This window comes from Chanos chanos, chromosome 1, assembly GCF_902362185.1.
Source record: "Chanos chanos chromosome 1, fChaCha1.1, whole genome shotgun sequence".
Classification (NCBI taxonomy): domain Eukaryota; kingdom Metazoa; phylum Chordata; class Actinopteri; order Gonorynchiformes; family Chanidae; genus Chanos; species Chanos chanos.
The window spans coordinates 5,319,508-5,339,089 of record NC_044495.1 but is presented as its reverse complement, the minus strand read 5'-3'; the positions used below and the strand labels follow the sequence as shown (position 1 = coordinate 5,339,089).

At 40.7% G+C, this 19,582-nt stretch overlaps 2 protein-coding genes across 2 annotated transcripts; both read right to left on the bottom strand.

Annotated features, from left to right (window-relative positions):
* Positions 1-3,130: 3,130 nt before the first annotated feature.
* LOC115822521 (G-protein coupled receptor family C group 6 member A-like) lies at positions 3,131-6,796 on the bottom strand. The gene is made up of 5 exons (XM_030786414.1): positions 6,497-6,796; positions 5,465-6,268; positions 5,041-5,241; positions 4,269-4,281; positions 3,131-4,059 (listed from the first exon to the last, which is right to left on the bottom strand). The coding sequence occupies exons 1-5, from the start codon at positions 6,794-6,796 to the stop codon at positions 3,131-3,133; spliced, it is 2,247 nt and encodes a 748-aa protein (XP_030642274.1).
* Positions 6,797-11,976: 5,180 nt separating this feature from the next.
* Positions 11,977-15,634, bottom strand: LOC115822387 (G-protein coupled receptor family C group 6 member A-like). Its single transcript, XM_030786214.1, has 5 exons — positions 15,365-15,634; positions 14,331-15,134; positions 13,905-14,123; positions 13,011-13,128; positions 11,977-12,905 (listed from the first exon to the last, which is right to left on the bottom strand). Exons 1-5 carry the CDS (start codon positions 15,632-15,634, stop codon positions 11,977-11,979), a joined length of 2,340 nt encoding a protein of 779 aa, XP_030642074.1.
* Positions 15,635-19,582: the final 3,948 nt, after the last annotated feature.

The window sequence follows — 19,582 nt, the reverse complement described above, 5'->3', positions numbered from 1 at the left end:
GAAAGCAATCTGTAAGTGTTGAAAAAAAGAAAATGGTTGCGTCTGTACTGAACATGTACAGAGTTTTTTTCATGTCATTATTCCCAAAATAATATAGTATAACAACCATTTACAGCATTTACACTGTATTAGGTATTGTAAGTAATTTACAGATGATTTAAAGTATTTGGGAGGATGTGCGTAGGTTATGTGCAAATGTTACACTGTATTATATAAAGGACATAAGCATCCACGGATTTTGGTATCTGCGGAAAGCCCTGGAACCAATCCTCACTCACTCTCCCCCTATCCTTTGGGCGTGCATATCTTTCTCCCTGACCATTTTATCAATTTCCTATTTTGTATGATTACATTAATCTTGATACAGAAGTTATTTAAAGAATTTGTACTTCCATTATTCGGGAATTAACAGTTCTTTCCATGTCCGGTCTAACCGCCATTTTCTATGTGTAGTACAGCATTTAATAAAGTAAAGTTCACAGCTTGAACTTGATCATGTCTCTGCCTCTTTGTACAATTCACCGGTGTGGGCACCACAGCCTGCATTAAACTCTCAGTGAGGCAAGTCCCTAGATGACATAGCTGGGCAGTTTGAGTTACCATGCCCAAATTAGCTTGGTCACATCTTTATTTATACTGAGATTCAGACTCCTTGAAAGAACAAAAGGTCAGAAAAAATTAAATCGCTTGGAGCTAAATGGTAATTAGCCAGCTGCTTGAAGCTAGTGTTACGTGCGGCGCGTTTGTGTGTGTGTTTGCGTCTTGCTGCGTCCTGTGTTTTGTTTTTCTCTCTCGCTCCTCTCGCCTGTCACCTGACGCAGGGATCCAGCGGTGGCGCGAACAGCTGCCACTCCCCACCTGGCCTGGTGTTGCGTCCCACCTCCGTGTTCCCAGCCAGCCAACCAAAGACGGAGCACCCCTCGTCGGATGGCCAACCGGAGATGGGGCGCGGAAATTTAAAGATGCCAGTTGTTAGCTGTGGTAGATTTCGGTCTCGTTTTGCGTTCGCTTGTGCTCTATTATGTTCTAATTACTCGCTGTATATCGTGTTTGACTTTTGTTATTATTGACTACGGATTTGGATTACGGATTGGTTTTGGTTGCTTTCGATTGGCGCGGGGAGAAGAATAGGTAAGAAGGGGATCCCCGCGCTAGGAGTTAACTGTGTATAGGGGTTAGGTTAGAGGCGGGTGCCACTATTGTATGTTTTGTTTTGTAGGCAGTGAGCGTAGTTAGGTTTATTTTGGCTCTGCCACCTTTTTAGTTTCTCGTAGTTACGTGTGTGTTTCCGTAGGCAGTTAGGGTGGTTTCTGTTATATTTCGTTCATTCCTTTGGCACCGTCTGTAGTTCTCTCCCCTCTCCGCGTTCAGGTGTAAATATTTCTGTATATATATATATTCTTGTAAATATTCTTTTGGCACTTTGTAAATATCTTTAATACACTGCACCTTTTTTGTTGTACATTGCTCCCGTGTCCGTGTGTTTTTTCCCCTCGCACCGTCCCAATCCGACACTGGTGGTGGGTTTCCTTTATGCTACGTCCCTGCTCATACCCCTAGACCCAACTCACCATCTGGGACGTAACACTAGGTGCAAGGTATGTGGGTTAAGCTGTGTTATGCCCGGCCTAGGGGAAAAGTGCGCATAGCATAAAGCGACTCCCCTCTTTTCCCACTCCCAAGGATGATCCGTGCCACAGCGGATACAGTCCAAATAAAATTGATTTATTTTACAAAAGGTGGTGGTGTAGGCATCGGGGTGAGCACAGCCAAAACAATAAACAAAACAATCTATAATATTAACTGCTAAATAACCTATTTCCAACAAAAGAAGACAAAAGAAAATACAGGCAGCTTTCCTACCTCCCTAAAGTAAAAACAAGAGAAAGAGTTATCAATGAAAAAGGCTTCTCACCCCTACAACCACTAAGACTGCCCTCTCTCAAAACTATTTATAATACATACATTAATGGTCCAATTCATAACACAGCAATTGCTTGGCAGGACAACACAGCACGGTTGGTTTGGGAGCCAGGAAAAAGACGGAGTGAGCCGGTATTGGACAGGCGTCATTTTAAAGGTGTGTAAGTCTCCGGTCCAATAGCCAGCCGCCACCTCCAAATCAATATATTAGAAGAAACACACCAGACACACACTAGCACCACCCTCAGGCAGGGGGAGAACGTCACAAAAATCACAATAGAACACTCTTGTGACTCAACGTCATAACAGCTATCCTTGCAATTTTGTCCACAAATATGACAGCTATTAGTTGCGATAACAACATGAATGATCTCTGAAGAAGTCTAAATTATGCTTTTCTAACAAGCTCAACTGGTGCATGACTTTGTCATAAACAAGACGAACACTTTTAAACCCATACAGTAAGCAGAAACCAAACAAGGCTGTTACCCCTTCCAAAATCCAATTAGATGAATACAGTGATCAAATATTTTCAATCATTTATTTTACAGACTGAACATTTTTACAGTATTAAAATTACAATATGGAGTTCCCTGACTCCAGTTCCGTGTGACAGACATCCATCGGGTTCACATATCAAACCAAGACCTGGTGCTTTTTGGTCTGACCATTTCCTTTTTTAAAAAAAGGGTTTTTGCCAAAAGAAACAGGTGCATGTATTCAATGCTCCCATCAAAGACCAGATTATTCACTAAGAAAATCAAGTGGACCATTGCCTTCCAGCGCTGGATTTAAGGAACGTCGATAAACATTAACCTAAAGACTCAAAGTACAATACACTTTTAAATGACCTGAATGTTTCCCTGTTTCCTGTTATGCAACTTCTCTAAGAGTCTCTGTTCACTTCATGCTTATCACAGGTAAATTAGACCATTGCTTGCAGAAAGTCAGTAAGTCAGTGACCAAAAGAACTCATGAAATGTAGAAGAGGTTATTTACAGTGAGAGAGTCGCTGTTTGAAAAGACATAGGCTAGTTGAGGCTAAAAGTGAAATAACATAGGCCCTCTTGCTTGCTGCCATACTCTCTCTTAATTATGAACAGCAGAACTTGTAAGCAGGGACAAGCAAAGGTATGGGTGCAGCATCTCATCCATGCAGCTAATGATCACACGCATCAGATTTGAACAAGATGTAAGGAGCCCGCTTTTAAGACGTCACAGTGCTCACTCTTTTATTATTATAATGTTGACGGACATGTTCTGTAATAGCTTTCTCCTCATTCAGCTGACTTTTCCACAGAATGATGTAACATTTAGGCCCAAAGTAACAAGTAAGGAGACTGTAACTAGACATTAAAATGGCGGTTGCCTCTATTGCTCTTTTATACACTCCAGACATATTTACATAAACCGGTATGAAAATCATCCATACCACCAGGTAGATGAGCATGCTAATAGTGATAAAGCTGGCGTTTTTATAAAGATCTGGTAACTGTTTTCCCTTGAATGCAAAAAGAAAACAGAGAGCGGCAAGAAAGGCAATGTACGCTAAAGTGCCTATAAAGAAACCGACAGACACTACGTGACATTCGATCAGGATTTCACGTACATGTCTGTTGTTTTCACGCTGTTGAGGGGGGTAAAGTGTTAGCCACAGTATGCACAAGACTATCTGCACACTCGAGCAAGCCATTACCACCGCAGCGGGTTTGTTGAGACGCTTAATCCAGTTCCCAAAATTCAGTTTGAAGGCAAAACCAGCAAAGATCTGAAGCAGGTTGGCCAGAACACAGGATACACAGATCGTGAAAGATATAGCAAAGAGCGGCAACCCAGCCATACAGGACACATTGGAGGGTAGGCCTGGAAAAAGCATAACGCTACAAAAACACCCCAAGAGAGCAAGCAGCGCGACAAAGCAAATATATTTCCCTGTGGCTTTCACAATTGGTGTGGTCCTGTACACGGCAAACAAAACAAGAACCATCAAAGTGAGGACTATCCCGATGGATCCAAATGAAACCAAGATGATCGAGAAGGGATCGTTCCATTCCAGATATTTATTGGTTTTGGTCACACACCCCGTCTTGTTATCGTTGGAATACTCATGGTCACCGCAACTTTTACACTCCATTGCTGCAAATGAAAATCATTAGTTTGGTTCGTTGTCATATGTCAAATGTCATAAAAAATTTTAAATTGGGGCACTATTACTAGTATGAAGTGGTTGGGTTACTCACTTCCATCTGAATATTGTCCCTCTTCACAGCGCTTGCATGTCTTGCAGCAAGTGCCAATGTTTGATTTCAGTTCATATCCTGGACTGCAAGATTTAGAACAGTTACCTGGAGGAGTTACCTGGAGACAGATGAGAGAGAGCAATGAAAAAGGAATGTTTTGAAAGAGGATGAAGCAATACCAGTCAGATAAAGTCTGTTACAGCCTTAACTTTTGATATTAATGACAATTATTAAAGTTGCTAGAACATACATTGATCCAATATTTACACATTTGTGTGTTTGTTTATTAAAAAAACACGTTTATTCTTTCATTTAACAAAAGGAGAGGATTTGAGAACTGTCAAAGAGATGAAACCTTGCTCTCTTCTCTTGGATGACTCTGATCCATTAAATGGCCACATAATTATTACTACTGTAATATGGTGGATGCTTTCACTTAATGTTGGTTCTTACTTTCTGTTTCTAAGAATCCTAGTGAAATGTTTTAGTGTCCTGAGACTGGGCAGATGAATTACAAATTATAATTTAAGAATTTAAGGTCTAGCAGTAGCATTAAGTGGCATGCAAAACCATGTGTGTTGAGTAATTAACTGGGCATGATGGGATTTCAGTATTTTGATATAAAGACTCCCAGCTTTAGAAAAACAAATTCTTGGAATGATATACAGTTATGGTGATGTGCCACTTTTCACTCTGTGATGCTAGTGTTTACTTTTGCCATATTTAAGCAATTTAACATAAATGTATTTGTTTAATTTCAAACTGAATGGGTCAATATGTTAAAAAAAAATACTGAATTTGATATTGATTGTTTTTTTTTCCTTTTAAATATAAAGGTCCTTTGTGATGACTATGGGAAAAATGAACGAAAACCAACCATATCATCGGTTTCATTGTCGATTTTGTTAAGATGGATTCGATCACTTTCATAGGTTCCAAATACCACCAAATTGACCCCCTTTTCATTAATTTCCCAGTCAAAAATGTCATATCCAACAGTTGGGTCTCCATTCTTGTTGAAAGTTAGGTAACTGTCATTGGTCACAGATATATTGACTTGCTTAATCTCCTCCAGTAGCTGTAGGTTCGACCACAAAACAATAAAAATTTTCATCAGCCATCAAATACCACAAACACTTTCTGTACTATGGCAAATGTTCAGAGTAATAGGAGACACCCCCCACCAAAACACACACCACAGGAACCACACACACACACATAAACACACAAATGCTTGGACAGAACCTTTGAAACACTTTGTGTACTTTTAGAGGTATACAGTAGATACTATGCTCTGTTACCTCCCAGGCTTGAAAGGTGTTGGTGTTTTCACATGTCTCGTTGTTGCACTTGAGCAAGTTTTTCAAAGCTTGAGCTATTACTTTTACAGCAAGATAGATGCTGTGTGGCTCATAAGATTCATCCTGTTTGTACATGTTCTGCAAGCATTGAGCGTCAACACAGTTCTTCACTGAGCCAGAAGACAAACAGCCATTTGGATTTTGAGAGCTTAATCCAACACACATGCTGTAGTTAGTTAAGTACTCGTATAAAAAGGTGCTATTAAAATTCTTTTTGGAGGCGAGGTGGACGAGGTAATCATCAAATCCTGGCACTTTGTTTCTTTCAATAATCACACCAATGACTCTTCCAACTTTTTGAATATTGGGCATTTTACTTATATTCTTTGATGTGGACCAAGCATCACTCGCTATCCATGTCTTACGGATCCCTCGTTTAATGGCTCCTTCAAAGATTCTCCTCACATTGTGCTCATGAGTGAAAATCACAATGGCCTCTGTGTAAGAATTTTGAATCTTGTCCAAAACAGTACTGAGTGTTGCGTTATTCTTTTCAAAGTCTGCAGGCAAAACTATTTTAAATTCCACACAGACATCATCATTTTTGAAGTTATCATTAAGTTGTTCTGAACCGTATTTCCCGTAGTCATCTTCGCTCCCAAAGATGCCAACAGCTGTCCAATTCATACTTTTCACCAACTCTGTAATGGCTCTGGCCTGAATCAGGTCACTCGGAGTAGTGCGTAAGAATGATGGGAACTTTTCCTTCCTGCTCAGTATCTGACTTGTGGCCGCATAGCTTATCTAAAAATAAAGATCCAAAACACATTACTAAATGCTTGAAAACATGTGCTTCCAAACCTTCATTTTTGTTTTATTTTATCTTATTAAGTTTTTTCTATCAAGGGTACAAACTTGTAAGAAAAAACAATGACAGAATGGGCTTGTTACCTCTCTAGTGCACTGGAGTGCATACAAGGAAAGTTTTACTTGATAAAAGTTGAATTTTGGTGACAACTCATTTGAATTTACCTGTGGAGTTAGATTTAGAGCTAGAAGACGTGCCACAGCGATTGAGATTTCAGACAACCACTCTCCGATCACTGCCTTAATGTTCTTTGTGGATGTGATATTGTCTTTCTCATCAGCACAGCCTATCAGTTTGTCATCAGTTTTCTCCATTAGTTTCAGTGTACTTCTCAAAGCAAAGGATACATCAAGGCAAGTGTCATAGATTTCGTATCCAAGTTTCACATTTGGTAGGAGTGAAGAATTATTGATCTCCTCAATTGCATAGATCATCACCTGGATTCGCAACAATGTTTCATTCATCAAGCTGCATATAGGGAAGAGTAAACACAGCTTATACATACATTGCGACTTGCCAAATTATCTTCACACTCTTGTGACAATGGAGGTACTGTTCACATAAATAGGTGAACTGAGTGTTCAGACAAATTTTAGAGTCTGATTTCCACTTTCCTTATTAGTACAGTGTCTGGCCAAAAAGAATAGATCATACATTGTCTTAGGAAATATTTGTGCTGACTGATTTTAAAGAGTTCTCTCAAATTCCTTTGTTAAACAAACAAAAACACAATCCTATAAAAGAGTAAGTAATTACCAAAAAATTGCTGATGAAAAAAAGCGAACAAAGAAAAACAAGCTGACAATTACTGAAACATGCAGACAAGCTATCTGAGTCAGAGTATCATCTCTGAGTAGAAACATACATGAAAACACACTATAGATAGCACTTACTCATTCTTGCATATCTTTGTGTATTGGTTTTCTGTCTCTTCAACTCCATTGTGCAATGGGAAAAGTGCACCAATGATGATGTCTCCAGGATCAGAAGCAATCCTAAGATTTTTTTCTGACAGGGAAAAAGACATCCAAATCCCCAAAAGAGAGAAACTTCTCAACAGCAAGGTAAACCACATGTTTTACCCCACGCCAGAGCTCAGCAAACTGAAGTGTGATGAGTTGAGTTTGAGGTTTGTTTTTTCTTTTTTTTAATCTTTTAACTAGGAAGTATGGAAACAGTGCTACTGAAAGGTTGAGGAAGTCTGTGAATATGCATGTATGCAGCTGATAAAGAGACTTCTTTGGAACCTGTTGTCCACAAAGGAAAGAGCGCCCTATGCGTGAAATACATTTACATGTGCATAAAACCAAACTGTTCTACAGGCTCATGGACTTGTCTGCAAAGTCATTGTGTTGAGGAACTAAACTGCACCTTACTGTACTGAAAAACAACTTGATTTAAGGTGATTTGGCTTTCTTGCCCTCTAAAGCTAATTGATATTCCACCGTTAAGTGTTCTTTAAATTCACACAAATTAAATAGAAGAGAAAAACATGTGAAATTAACACACAGTCACAATCATGGGATCACAAGATTTTGCATGATCGGCTGCTAGTATTGACACATGAGTGTGCAATGATCTTTAGAGAGCTGGCAACGACAACTGACTTTTCATTGCATATTTAAATATGGAAATACTTGACGAGACAAGAAGATGTAAACAGGCCTCAGAACTTCTCACATTCTACTCTCTGTTGTACTCTGAGTCTGTATCACTGTACTTACCTACAATTCATGTGTCAGAGAGCTTACACACTGGAACACTATACACAATGACCTGTATATATATATGTGTGTGTGTGTGTGTGTGTGTGTGTGTATATATACATACATACATACATATATATATATATATATATACACACACACACACACACACATATATATATATATATATATACACACACACACACACACACACACACAAACACACACACACATATATATATATATATATACTGTTCATTCTGATGTATATCACAAACACAAATATACCTTATCCTTGCTATGGAGATGCTCTGTGAACTGCATGGGCCTATTGGTGAACTGCAGAACGCACATCCTGATGGACTGCTTATTGTCACTGGAGATTTCAACCATGCGAATCTCAAGTCAGCCCTGCCCCCACATTGGCTACTCAGACCACATCTCTATTATGCTAATCCCGGCATACAAACTGCTCGTCAGATGCTCCAGACTGGCTCTGAAGCAGGTGAAAGCCTGGCCAGCAGGAGCCATCCCTGCTCTTCAGGACTGTTTTGAACACACTGACTCGCACATGTTCAGGGAGGCTGCAACCGATGGTGACTCCACCAACTTGGAGGAATACACAGCATCAGTGACCAGCTACATCAGCAAGTGCATCAATGATGTCACTGTCTCCAAGACCATCACTACACGCCCTAACCAGAAGCCGTGGATGACTGCGAAGGTGCGTGCCATGCTGAGAACCCAAGACTCCGCCTTCAGAGCAGGAGACAAGGCGGCCCCAAAACAGCAAGGGCCAAACTGTCCCAGGCCATCAGAGAGGCAAAATGCGCACACACCTAAAGAATCCATAGCCACTTTCAGGACAGCAGGCACTCACAGTGCATGTGGCAGCGTATCTGAGCCATCATGAATTACGGGACAACGTCAACTGCCAGTGACAGTGATGCCTCCCTTCAAAATGCACTGAACAGCTTCTACGCTCGGTTTGAGGCTCAGAATGACATGGCAGAAAGGAAGCCCAACCCTCCTCCCAAAGACCAAGTACCGTGTCTATCCACGGCTGATGTGAGAAGCTACGCAGAGTTAACCCATGGAAGGCTGCTGGACCAGCAGAGTGCTCAAGGGATGTACAGACCAGCTGGCGCACGTTCTCACTGACATCTTCAACATGTCCCTGAGCAGCGCTGTCGTTCCTACCTGCTTCAAGGCCACCACCATCGTCCCCGTGCCAAGGAAGTCTTCAGTGTCTTGCCTCAACGACTTCCGCCCTGTTGCACTTGCAGCCTATCATCATGAAGTGCTTTGAGAGGCTCGTCATGAGGCACATCAACACCCTACTGCCCCCCTCACTGGACCCCCTGCAGTTCGCATATCGCACCAACCGCTCAACAGACGACGCCATCACCACTACCCTCCATCTGGCCCTCACCCACCTGGACAAAAAGGACACGTATGTTTGAATGCTGTTCGTAAACTTCAGCTCAGCATTCAACACAATCATCCCTCAGCACCTGATTAGAAAGCTGAGCCTGCTGGGCATGAACACCTCCCTCTGCAACTGGATCTTGAACTTCCTAACTGGAAGACCTTAATCAGTCCGGATCGGGAACAGCATCTCCAATACCACCACACTGAGCACCGGGGCCCCCCAGGGATGTGTGTTCAGTCCACTGCTGTTTACTCTGCTGACTCACAACTTGAATCACATCATCAAGTTCACCGATGACACGACCATGGTAGGTCTCATCAGCGAGAACGACAAGTCAGCACATAGAGAGGAGGTGCAGCGGCTAATGGACTGGTGCAGAGCCAACAGCCTGTCTCTGAACGTGGACGAAACAAAAGAGATGGTTGTTGACTTCAGGAGAGCACGGAGTGACTACTCTCTGCTGGACATCAATGGCTCATCTGTGGAGATTGCCAAGAGCACCAAATTCCTTGGTGTTCACCTGGCAGAGAACCTCACCTGGACCCTCAACACCAGCTTCATAGCCAAGAAAACTCAACAGTGTCTCTAGTTTCTGTGGAGGCTGAGAAAAGCCCATCTACCACCCCCTATCCTCACCACATTTTACAAAGGGACTGTTGAGAGCATCCTGAGCAGCTCCATCACTACATGGTTTGGAAATTTCACCGTCTCTGACTGCAAAGTCCTGCAGCGGATAGTGAAGACAGCTGAGAAGATCATCAGAGTCTCTCTCCCCTCTATCACAAACATTTATACCACACGCTGCATCCACGAAGCCACCAGCATTGTGAATGACCCAATGCACCCCACACATAAACTCATTGCCCTCCTTTCGTCTGGCATGAGGTACCATAGCGCTCAGGCCCTCGCAGACAGACTGTATAACAGTCTCTTCCCCTAAGCCATCAGACTCCTCAACACCCAGTGACTGGTCTTTACATGTCACCCCAACATACACACACACACACACACTCAGAGCCAGTTGTACACCGTTCCACTCATGTACAATGTTTTTGTATATTCCTTCTTAAAGCACCACACTGACCACCTCTGCAGTTGATACTGTTCTCTACTGTACCTTACCGAAAGTATTGAACTCCGGCAGCTAACTGCAGCAAAATGTACCCAACAGTACCTGTTTGTGACCCTGCAAAAAATGATGGTCAGAGGTATGTATATCCCATGAGATCAGGCAGTTTTGTGTGGTTTTACTTTTTGCTTCAGTGCTATAATTCAAGCGGCTCAGTGCACTACCTGCGTTATGCCACGCCTCTGAATAAATGCATTAAAAAAGATGTATAATATTTCTGAATATAAATGGCAGTCTGGTGAAGCAGAGACTCCCATTGTGTCAGTACAAAACACTTCCAAAGGTTACTCTACATATTATTCATGTTTATGTTCTTCATGTAAGTGTGATCCACCTGTTCATATGTTTTGTTCCCCATGTAATGTGCTTTGAAATCGGGGGGGGGGGGGGGGGGGGGGGGGGGGGGGGGGGGGGGGGTGCTTAGTTAGCTGCTTGGAGCTAGGTGGGAGTTATGTTGGTTAAGTAATCCTCGCAATTTTGTCCACAAATATGACAGCTATTAGTTGCGATAACCACACGTAGGATCTCTGAAGAAGTCTCAATTATGCTTTTCTGACAAGCTCAACTGGTGCATGACTTTGTCATGACTAAGATGAACACTTTTAAACCCAGACAGTTTGCAGAAACCAAACAAGGCTATTGCCCCCTCCAAAATCCCATTAAATAATACAGTGATCAAATATTTTCAGTAATTTATTTTACAGGCTGAACATTTTACAGTATTAAAATTACAATACGCAATGGAGTTCCCCGACTCCAGTCCTGGGTGGCAGACGTCCATCAGGTTCACGTATCAAACAACCAAGACCTGGTTCTTTCTGGCCTGACCTTTTCTTTTTTTCTTTTTCTTCTTTTTAATTGTTTTGCCAAAAGAAACAGGTGCATATATTCAATGCTCCCATCAAAGACCAGATTATTTGCTAAGAAAATCAGGTGGACCATTCCCCAGCAGGGCTGGATTTAAGAAACATCAATCAGCATTATCCTAAAGAATCAAGGTACAATACACTTTTACATAAACCTGAATGTCTCCCTGTTTCCTGTTATGCAACTTCTCTAAGAGTCTTTGTTCCCCTCATGCTTATCACAGGTAAATTAGACCATTACTTGCAGAGAGTCAGTAAGTCAGTGACCAAAAGAACTCATGAAACGTAGAAGAGGTTATGCACAGTGAGAGAGTTGCTGTTTGAAAAGACACAGGCTAGTTGAGGCTAAAAGTGAAATAACATAGGCCCTCTTGCTTGCCGCGATACCCGTTCTCGCTTATGAATGGCAGAGCTGTTAAGCAGGGACAAGCAAATGTATGAGTGCAGCATCTCATCCATGCAGCTAACGATCACACGCATCATGTTTGTACAAGGTTTAAGGAGCCCGCTTTTAAGACGTCACAGTGCTCACTCTTTTATTATTATAATGTTGACGGACGTATTCTATAATAGCACTCTCCTCATTCAGCTGACTTTTCCACAGAATGATGTAACATTTAGGCCCAAAGTAACAAGCGAGGAGACTGTAACTAGTTATTAAAATGGCTGTTGCCTCAATTGCTCTTTTATACTCGCCAGACATATTTACATAAACCGGTATGAAAATCATCCATACCACCAGGTAGATGAGCATGCTAATAGTGATAAAGCTGGCGTTTTTATAAAGATCGGGTAACTGTTTTCCCTTGAATGCAAAAAGAAAAGAGAGAGCGGCAAGAAAGGCAATGTACGCTAAAGTGCCTATAAAGAAACCGACAGACACTACGTCACATTCGATCAGGATTTCACGTTCATGTCCATTGTTTTCATGCTGTTGAGGGGGGTAAAGCGTTAGCCACAGTATGCACAAGACTATCTGCACACTCGAGCAAGCCATTACCACCGCAGCGGGTTTGTTGAGACGCTTAATCCAGTTCCCAAAATTCAGTTTGAAGGCAAAACCAGCAAAGATCTGAAGCAGGTTGGCCAGAACACAGGATACACAGATCGTGAAAGATATAGCAAAGAGCGGCAACCCAGCCATACAGGACACATTGGAGGGTAGGCCTGGAAAAAGCATAACGCTACAAAAACACCCCAAGAGAGCAAGCAGCGCGACAAAGCAAATATATTTCCCTGTGGCTTTCACAATTGGTGTGGTCCTGTACACGGCAAACAAAACAAGAACCATCAAAGTGAGGACTATCCCGACGGATCCAAATGAAACCAAGATGATCGAGAAGGGATCGTTCCATTCCAGATATTTATTGGTTTTGGTCACACACCCCGTCTTGTTATCGTTGGAATACTCATGGTCACTGCAACTTTTACACTCCATTGCTGCAAACGAAAATCATTAGTTTGGTTCGTTGTCATATGTCAAATGTCATAAAACAATTTTAAATTGGGGCACTATTACTAGTATGAAGTGGTTGGGTTACTCACTTCCATCTGAGTACTGTCCCTCTTCACAGCGTTTGCATGTCTTGCAGCAAGTGCCAATGTTTGATTTCAGTTCGTATCCTGGACTGCAAGATTTAGAACAGTTACCTGGAGGAGTTACCTGGAGACAGATGAGAGAATGCTATGAAAAAGGAATGCTTTGAAAGAAGATGAAGCAATACCAGTCAGATACAGTCCGTTACAGTCCTAACTTTTGATATTAATGACAATTATTAAAGTTGCTAGAACAGACATTGATCCAATATTTACACATTTGTGTGTTTGTTTATTAAAAAAACACGTTTATTCTTTCATTTAACTAAAGGAGAGGATTTGAGAACTGTCAAAGAGATGAAACCTTGCTCTCTTCTCTTGGATGGCTCTGATCCATTAAATGGCCACATAATTATTACTACTGTAATATGGTGGATGCTTTCACTTAATGCTGGTTCTTATTTTCTGTTTCTACGAATCTTGTCTTAGTGAAATGTTTTCGTGTCCTGAGACTGGGCAGATGAATTACAAATTATAATTTAAGAATTTAAGATCTAGAAGTAGCATTAAGTGGCATGCAAAACCATGTATGTTGAGTAATTAACTGGGCATGATGGGATTTCAGTATTTTGATATAAAGACTCCCAGCTTTAGAAAAACAAATTCTTGGAATGATATACAGTTACAGTCATGTGTCACTTTTCACTCTGTGATGCTAGTGTTTATTTTTGACATGTTTAAGCAATTTAACTCAAAATTTAACATAAATGTATTTGTTTAATTTCAAACTGAATGGATCAATATGATAAAAAAAATGTATTCACTTTGATATTGAATGATTTTTTTCCTTTTAAATATAAAGGTCCTTTGTGATGACTATGGGAAAAATGAACGAAAACCAACCATATCATCGGTTTCATTGTCGATTTTGTTAAGATGGATTCGATCACTTTCATAGGTTCCAAATACCACCAAATTGACCCCCTTTTCATTAATTTCCCAGTCAAAAATTTCATATCCAACAGTTGGGTCTCCATTCTTGTTGAAAGTTAGGTAACTGTCGTTGGTCACAGATAAATTGACTTGCTTAATCTCCTCCAGTAGCTGTAGGTTCGACCACAAAACAATAAAAAATTTCATCAGCCATCAAATACCACAAACACTTTCTGTACTATGGCAAATGTTCAGAGTAATAGGAGACACCCCCCACCAAAACACACACCACAGGAACCACACACACACACACATACACACACAAACGCTTGCACAGAACCTTTGAAACACTTTGTGTACTTTTAGAGGCATAGAGTAGATACTATGCTCTGTTACCTCCCAGGCTTGAAAGGTGTTGGTGTTTTCACATGTCTCGTTGTTGCACTTGAGCAAGTTTTTCAAAGCTTGAGCTATTACTTTTACAGCAAGATAGATGCTGTGTGGCTCATAAGATTCATCCTGTTTGTACATGTTCTGCAAGCATTGAGCGTCAACACAGTTCTTCACTGAGCCAGAAGACAAACAGCCATTTGGATTTTGAGAGCTTAATCCAACACACATGCTGTAGTTAGATAAGTACTCGTATAAAAAGGTGCTATGAAAATTCTTTTTGGAGGCGAGGTGGACGAGGTAATCATCAAATCCTGGAACTTTGTTTCTTTGAATAATCACACCAATGACTCTTCCAACTTTTTGAATATTGGGCATTTTACTTATATTCTTTGATGTGGACCAAGCATCACTCGCTATCCATGTCTTACGGATCCCTCGTTCAATGGCTCCTTCAAAGATTCTCCTCACATTGTGCTCATGAGTGAAAATCACAATGGCTTCTGTGTAAGAATTTTGAATCTTGTCCAAAACAGTATTGAGTGCTGCGTTATTCTTTTCAAAGTCTGCTGGTAAAACTACTTTAAATTCCACACAGACATCATCATTTCTGAAGTTATCATTAAGTTGTTCTGAACCGTATTTCCCGTACTCATCTTCACTACCAAAGATGCCAACAGCTTTCCAGTTCATACTTTTCACCAACTCTGTAATGGCTCTGGCCTGAATCAGGTCACTCGGAGTAGTGCGTAAGAACGATGGGAACTTTTCCTTCCTGCTCAGGATCTGACTTGTGGCCCCATAGCTTATCTAAAAATAAAGATCCAAAACACATTACTAAATGCTTGAAAACATGTGCTTCCAAACCTTCATTTTTGTTTTATTTTATCTTATTAAGTTTATTCTATCAGGTCACAAACTTGTAAGAAAAAACAATGACAGAATGGGCTTGTTACTTCTCTAGTGCGCTGGTGGAGTGCATACAAGGAAAGTTTTACTTGATAAAAGTTGAATTTTGGTGACAACTCATTTGAATTTACCTGTGGAGTTAGATTTAGAGCTAGAAGACGTGCCACAGCGACTGAGACCTCAGACAACCACTCTCCGATCACTGCCTTAATGTTCTTTGTGGACGTGATATTGTCTTTTTCATCAGCACAGCCTATCAGTTTGTCATCAGTTTTCTCCATTAGTTTCAGTGTACTTCTCAAAGCAAAGGATACATCAAGGCAAGTGTCATAGATTTCGTATCCAAGTTTCACATTTGGTAGGAGTGAAGAATTATTGATCTCCTCAATTGCATAGATCATCACCTGGATTCGCAACAATGTTTCACTGATCAAGCTGCATATAGGGAAGAGTAAACACAGCTTATACATACATTACAACTTGCCCAATTATTTTCACACTCTTGTGACAATGGCGGTACTGTTCACATAAATAGGTGAACTGAGTGTTCAGACAAATTTTAGAGTCTGATTTCCATTTTCCTTATTAGTACAGTGTCTGGCCAAAAAGAATGAAACATACATTATGTCTTAGGAAAAACTTGTGCTGACTGATTTAAAGAGTTCTCTCAAATTCCTTTGTTAAACAAACAAAAACACAATCCGATGAAAGAGTAAGTAATTACCAAATAATTGCTGATAAAAAAAAAAAGCGAACACAGAAAAACAAGCAAACAAATACTGAAACTTGCAGACAAGCTATCTGAGTCAGAGTACCATCTCTGAGTAGAAACATACATGAAAATACACTACAGCACTTACTCATTCTTGCATATCTTTGTGTATTGGTTTTCTGTCTCAACTCCATTGTGCAATGGGAAAAGTGCACCAATGATGATGTCTCCAGGATCAGAAGTAATCCTAAGATTTTTTTCTGACAGGGAAAAAGACATCCAAATCCCCAAAAGAGAGAAACTTCTCAACAGCAAGGTAAACCACATGTTTTACTCCACGCCAGAGCTCAGCTAACCGAAATGCGAGAGTTGAGGTTTTTGCTTTCTTTTTAATCTTTAAACAAGGAAGTATGGAAACGGTGCTACTGAAAGGTTGAGGAAGTCTGTTAATATACATGAATGCAGCTGATAAAGAGATCTCTTAGGAACCTGTTGTCCACAGAGGAAAGAGCGACCTATGCAGGAAATACATTTACATGTGCCTAAAACCAAACTGTTTTACAGGTTCATAGACTTGTTAGTCAAGTCATTGTGTTTAGGAAGCAGAGCTGTAGTGAGGACCACCTTTGTCAAGTCCAAGACAAGTCTACAAACAGGACAAGTCGAGACCAAGTCGAGACCGATTCCAAACAGGTTCGAGTCCAAGTCAAGACTGAGTCCAAATGAGAGAGACAGAGTGAGGAGCATAGCCAACGGACAGGCCTGACAGGCCTAGGCCAGCCCAAAAGATGCATAGGCCCCCAGAGTTAGAATGGAATTGTTTAATACTGAAAAATAGTACATTAGTGTTTGTTAAATTGGTTGATAATATTGATAAATTCGTAGTTGCCATCACATTAATGCTTCCTCTACTGCTGCTCTCTCTGATCTGCTTCCTACAGCTCTCAACTCTTTCAACGATCAGCAAAGATCTTTGAACAACTCAACGGACGGTATAAATTCTACCCTCCGGAATGCACTAGATATGGCAGCACCCTTAACTATAAAAAATAGGCATAAACACTCGATTGGAACAAAAATGGTGGACCACTAAACTGGAGGTCATCCACCTTGCCTGGCACGACAGCCTGGTAGATTATAAATGCGCCCTCTCCACAGCCAGATCTGCTTATTACTCAAAATCATTAATCTTAACAAAAATAACCCCAGGTTCCTTTTTGATACAGTATCTAAACTTACCCAGAATCACTCCCCTCAATCTAGCCCTTTTACCACAAACGATTTTGTTGAATTTTTCTGGTAAAAAATAAACTTAATTTGTGGTGATATTCAAATTAATCACATCAGCCTGCCCGCACGCTTTCCGTCACTGCACCTGAGATTAATCAGGGTGTGCACCCCTCAGTTTAACCCTATCCTAGATTGGTGCACTCTGCTAAACTTGAGTCTTGCCTACTTGACCCCCTACCTGCTAAATTTTACATAGAGCTTTTCTCGGTCCTTGGCCCAAGAATGCTTAACCTTCTACATATGTCACTTAAATCTGGTCGTTTTAGCTTCCATTTTTAAAACGGCTGTGATCAGGCCTTTACTTAAAAAAACAAATCTTGACAAATCCTGAAGCCAGAAATAATTATAGGCCAATCGTTAATCTCCTGTTTCTTTCAAAAATACTTGAAAAAATTGTCATAGCCCATATGTCCTCAAACAGTGTTTGAAATGTTTCAGTCAGTTTTCAGGCATTTCCATTCTACTGAAACCATGCTTACTAGAGTAACTTTTCTTAGCCATGGACACTGGTGCGACCTCTATTCTTATTCTACTTGATCTGAGTGCAGCATCTGACATGGTCGATCACACCATATTGTTAAAGCACTTGGAAAGTGTTCCTCAGGGGTCCGTCCTTGGCCCTCTCCTATTTGTAGTTACAACATTAACTTCCATTGTTATACTGATGATACTCAGATTTTCTTACCTATCAAGAACAATAACCTCTGAATTGGCTAACCTTTTGGCATGTCTTTGTGCTATTAAGGGTTGGATGTCTTCAAATTTCCTCATGCTTAACGCAGGCAAGACTGAAATGCTGGTCATTGGTCCCCCTACGCATAAGCATCTTTTTAGTGATCTTATCCTAACTTTTGACAACTGCATCATCTCTCAAAACTCTACAGCTAAAATCCTTGGTGTGATATTTGACTCTAGTCTCTCACTAGTCACTCATATCAAAAACACAACCAAAACTGCCTTTTATCACCTCTGTAATATTGCTGAAATTTGGCCCTTTCTAAGTATAGCTGATGAAGAAACCATTGAACATGCATTGGTCACGTCTGGCCTCAGTTACTGCAATGTCCTATACTGTGGTCTGCCTCTAGTACCAAAAGTCCTCAGCTGGTCCAGAATGTTGCTGCCAGAATACTGACCGGAACAAGAAAATTTGACCACATTACGCCTGTCCTGGCTTCCCTTCATTAGCTCCCAATTCAAGCAGGGGCAGATTGTAAGGTCCTCTTATTGACATAAAATTCTACATGGGCTCGCGCCGGCCTACCTATCCAACTTAACTATGACCTATAACCCGCCTCACCAACCTACACTCTCAAGACTCTGGACTATTAGTCGTTCCAAGAGTTAAAAAGAAGTCCACTGGTTACTGAGCCTTTTCCTACTGCTCTTCCTTCCTCTGGAATAGTCTACCTACAGAAATTAGGGAGGCAAATTCTCTTCATACCTTTAAAACCAAACTAAAAAGTTACCTATTTTCCATAATTTATGGATAATATCATTTTGATTTAATTTTGCTGTGGACATGTAAAGCCCTTTGAGACTATAAATAGTGATATTGGGCTCTAAATAAACTTGAATTATTCTTATTCTTATTCTTATTAATACTACTACTACTACTACTAATAATAATAATAATGAAATAGCATCACAACATTCCTGAAATAAAGAAGATGTGTTCTACTGTTTTATTTGTCACATTAAGAAAAAGTTAGGAAATGTTTGTGCGCGTTTCCATCAGCTGTGTCATGCGGATTAAAAATGTACACTCCCCGCATCACGGGAGGAGTTGAGTACAGCTGCGGGTCTAAAACTTGCCAGGGGCAACTTTAATGGAAATGCATGATAAAATTGCAACAAACCCCTTGTTGATGCGACTAAACCTGCTTCTATCAACTCGTACCATTTTACCCTTTTCTAACCACCTCTCTCCAGCGGATAAATTTCTTTTGCGATTTAAAAGATTGGCTGCGAAGTTTCAGCGTTAATTTGAGTTGGTAGTTGGATGGAAACCCAGCAAGTGTTGTGACAGCATAAGAGTTATTTTGTGCGTTTGTTGTGACAGGGTATACGTTTTATGCTACTTTTGGTTAAAGTGTGTCTGACCTGTCATTTAGTTCAGCAGTAAACCTATGCTATATCTAAAGGTTACAAAGAATGTATTGGCTAGTGATGGACCGTGAGTGAAAGTTGTGCCCCTTCACTTTTGCCGAGACCAGTCCGAAAATTAATTTCTGGCTACACCACTGGACAAAGTCAAGACTGAAATCCTCTTCGAGACCACTTACTTAGCTATTTATAATTTTTGTTTGATGCTAGAGACACAGTATATCCTCTGTGAAAATGATGA

Bases quoted from the DNA above. Each gene is read 5' to 3' on its own strand.
- LOC115822521 (XM_030786414.1), bottom strand. From the start codon at position 6,796: ATGAATGAAACATTGTTGCGAATCCAGGTGATGATCTATGCAATTGAG. The intron at 6,269-6,496 runs GTAAATTCAAAT...CTTTATTTTTAG, and splicing joins CTCTAAATCTAACTCCACAG to ATAAGCTATGCGGCCACAAG. The intron at 5,242-5,464 runs GTAACAGAGCAT...TCGAACCTACAG, and splicing joins ACACCTTTCAAGCCTGGGAG to CTACTGGAGGAGATTAAGCA.
- LOC115822387 (XM_030786214.1), bottom strand. From the start codon at position 15,634: ATGATCTATGCAATTGAGGAGATCAATAATTCTTCACTCCTACCAAAT. The intron at 15,135-15,364 runs GTAAATTCAAAT...CTTTATTTTTAG, and splicing joins CTCTAAATCTAACTCCACAG to ATAAGCTATGGGGCCACAAG. The intron at 13,129-13,904 runs GTTGGTTTTCGT...ATCTGTCTCCAG, and splicing joins ACAATGAAACCGATGATATG to GTAACTCCTCCAGGTAACTG.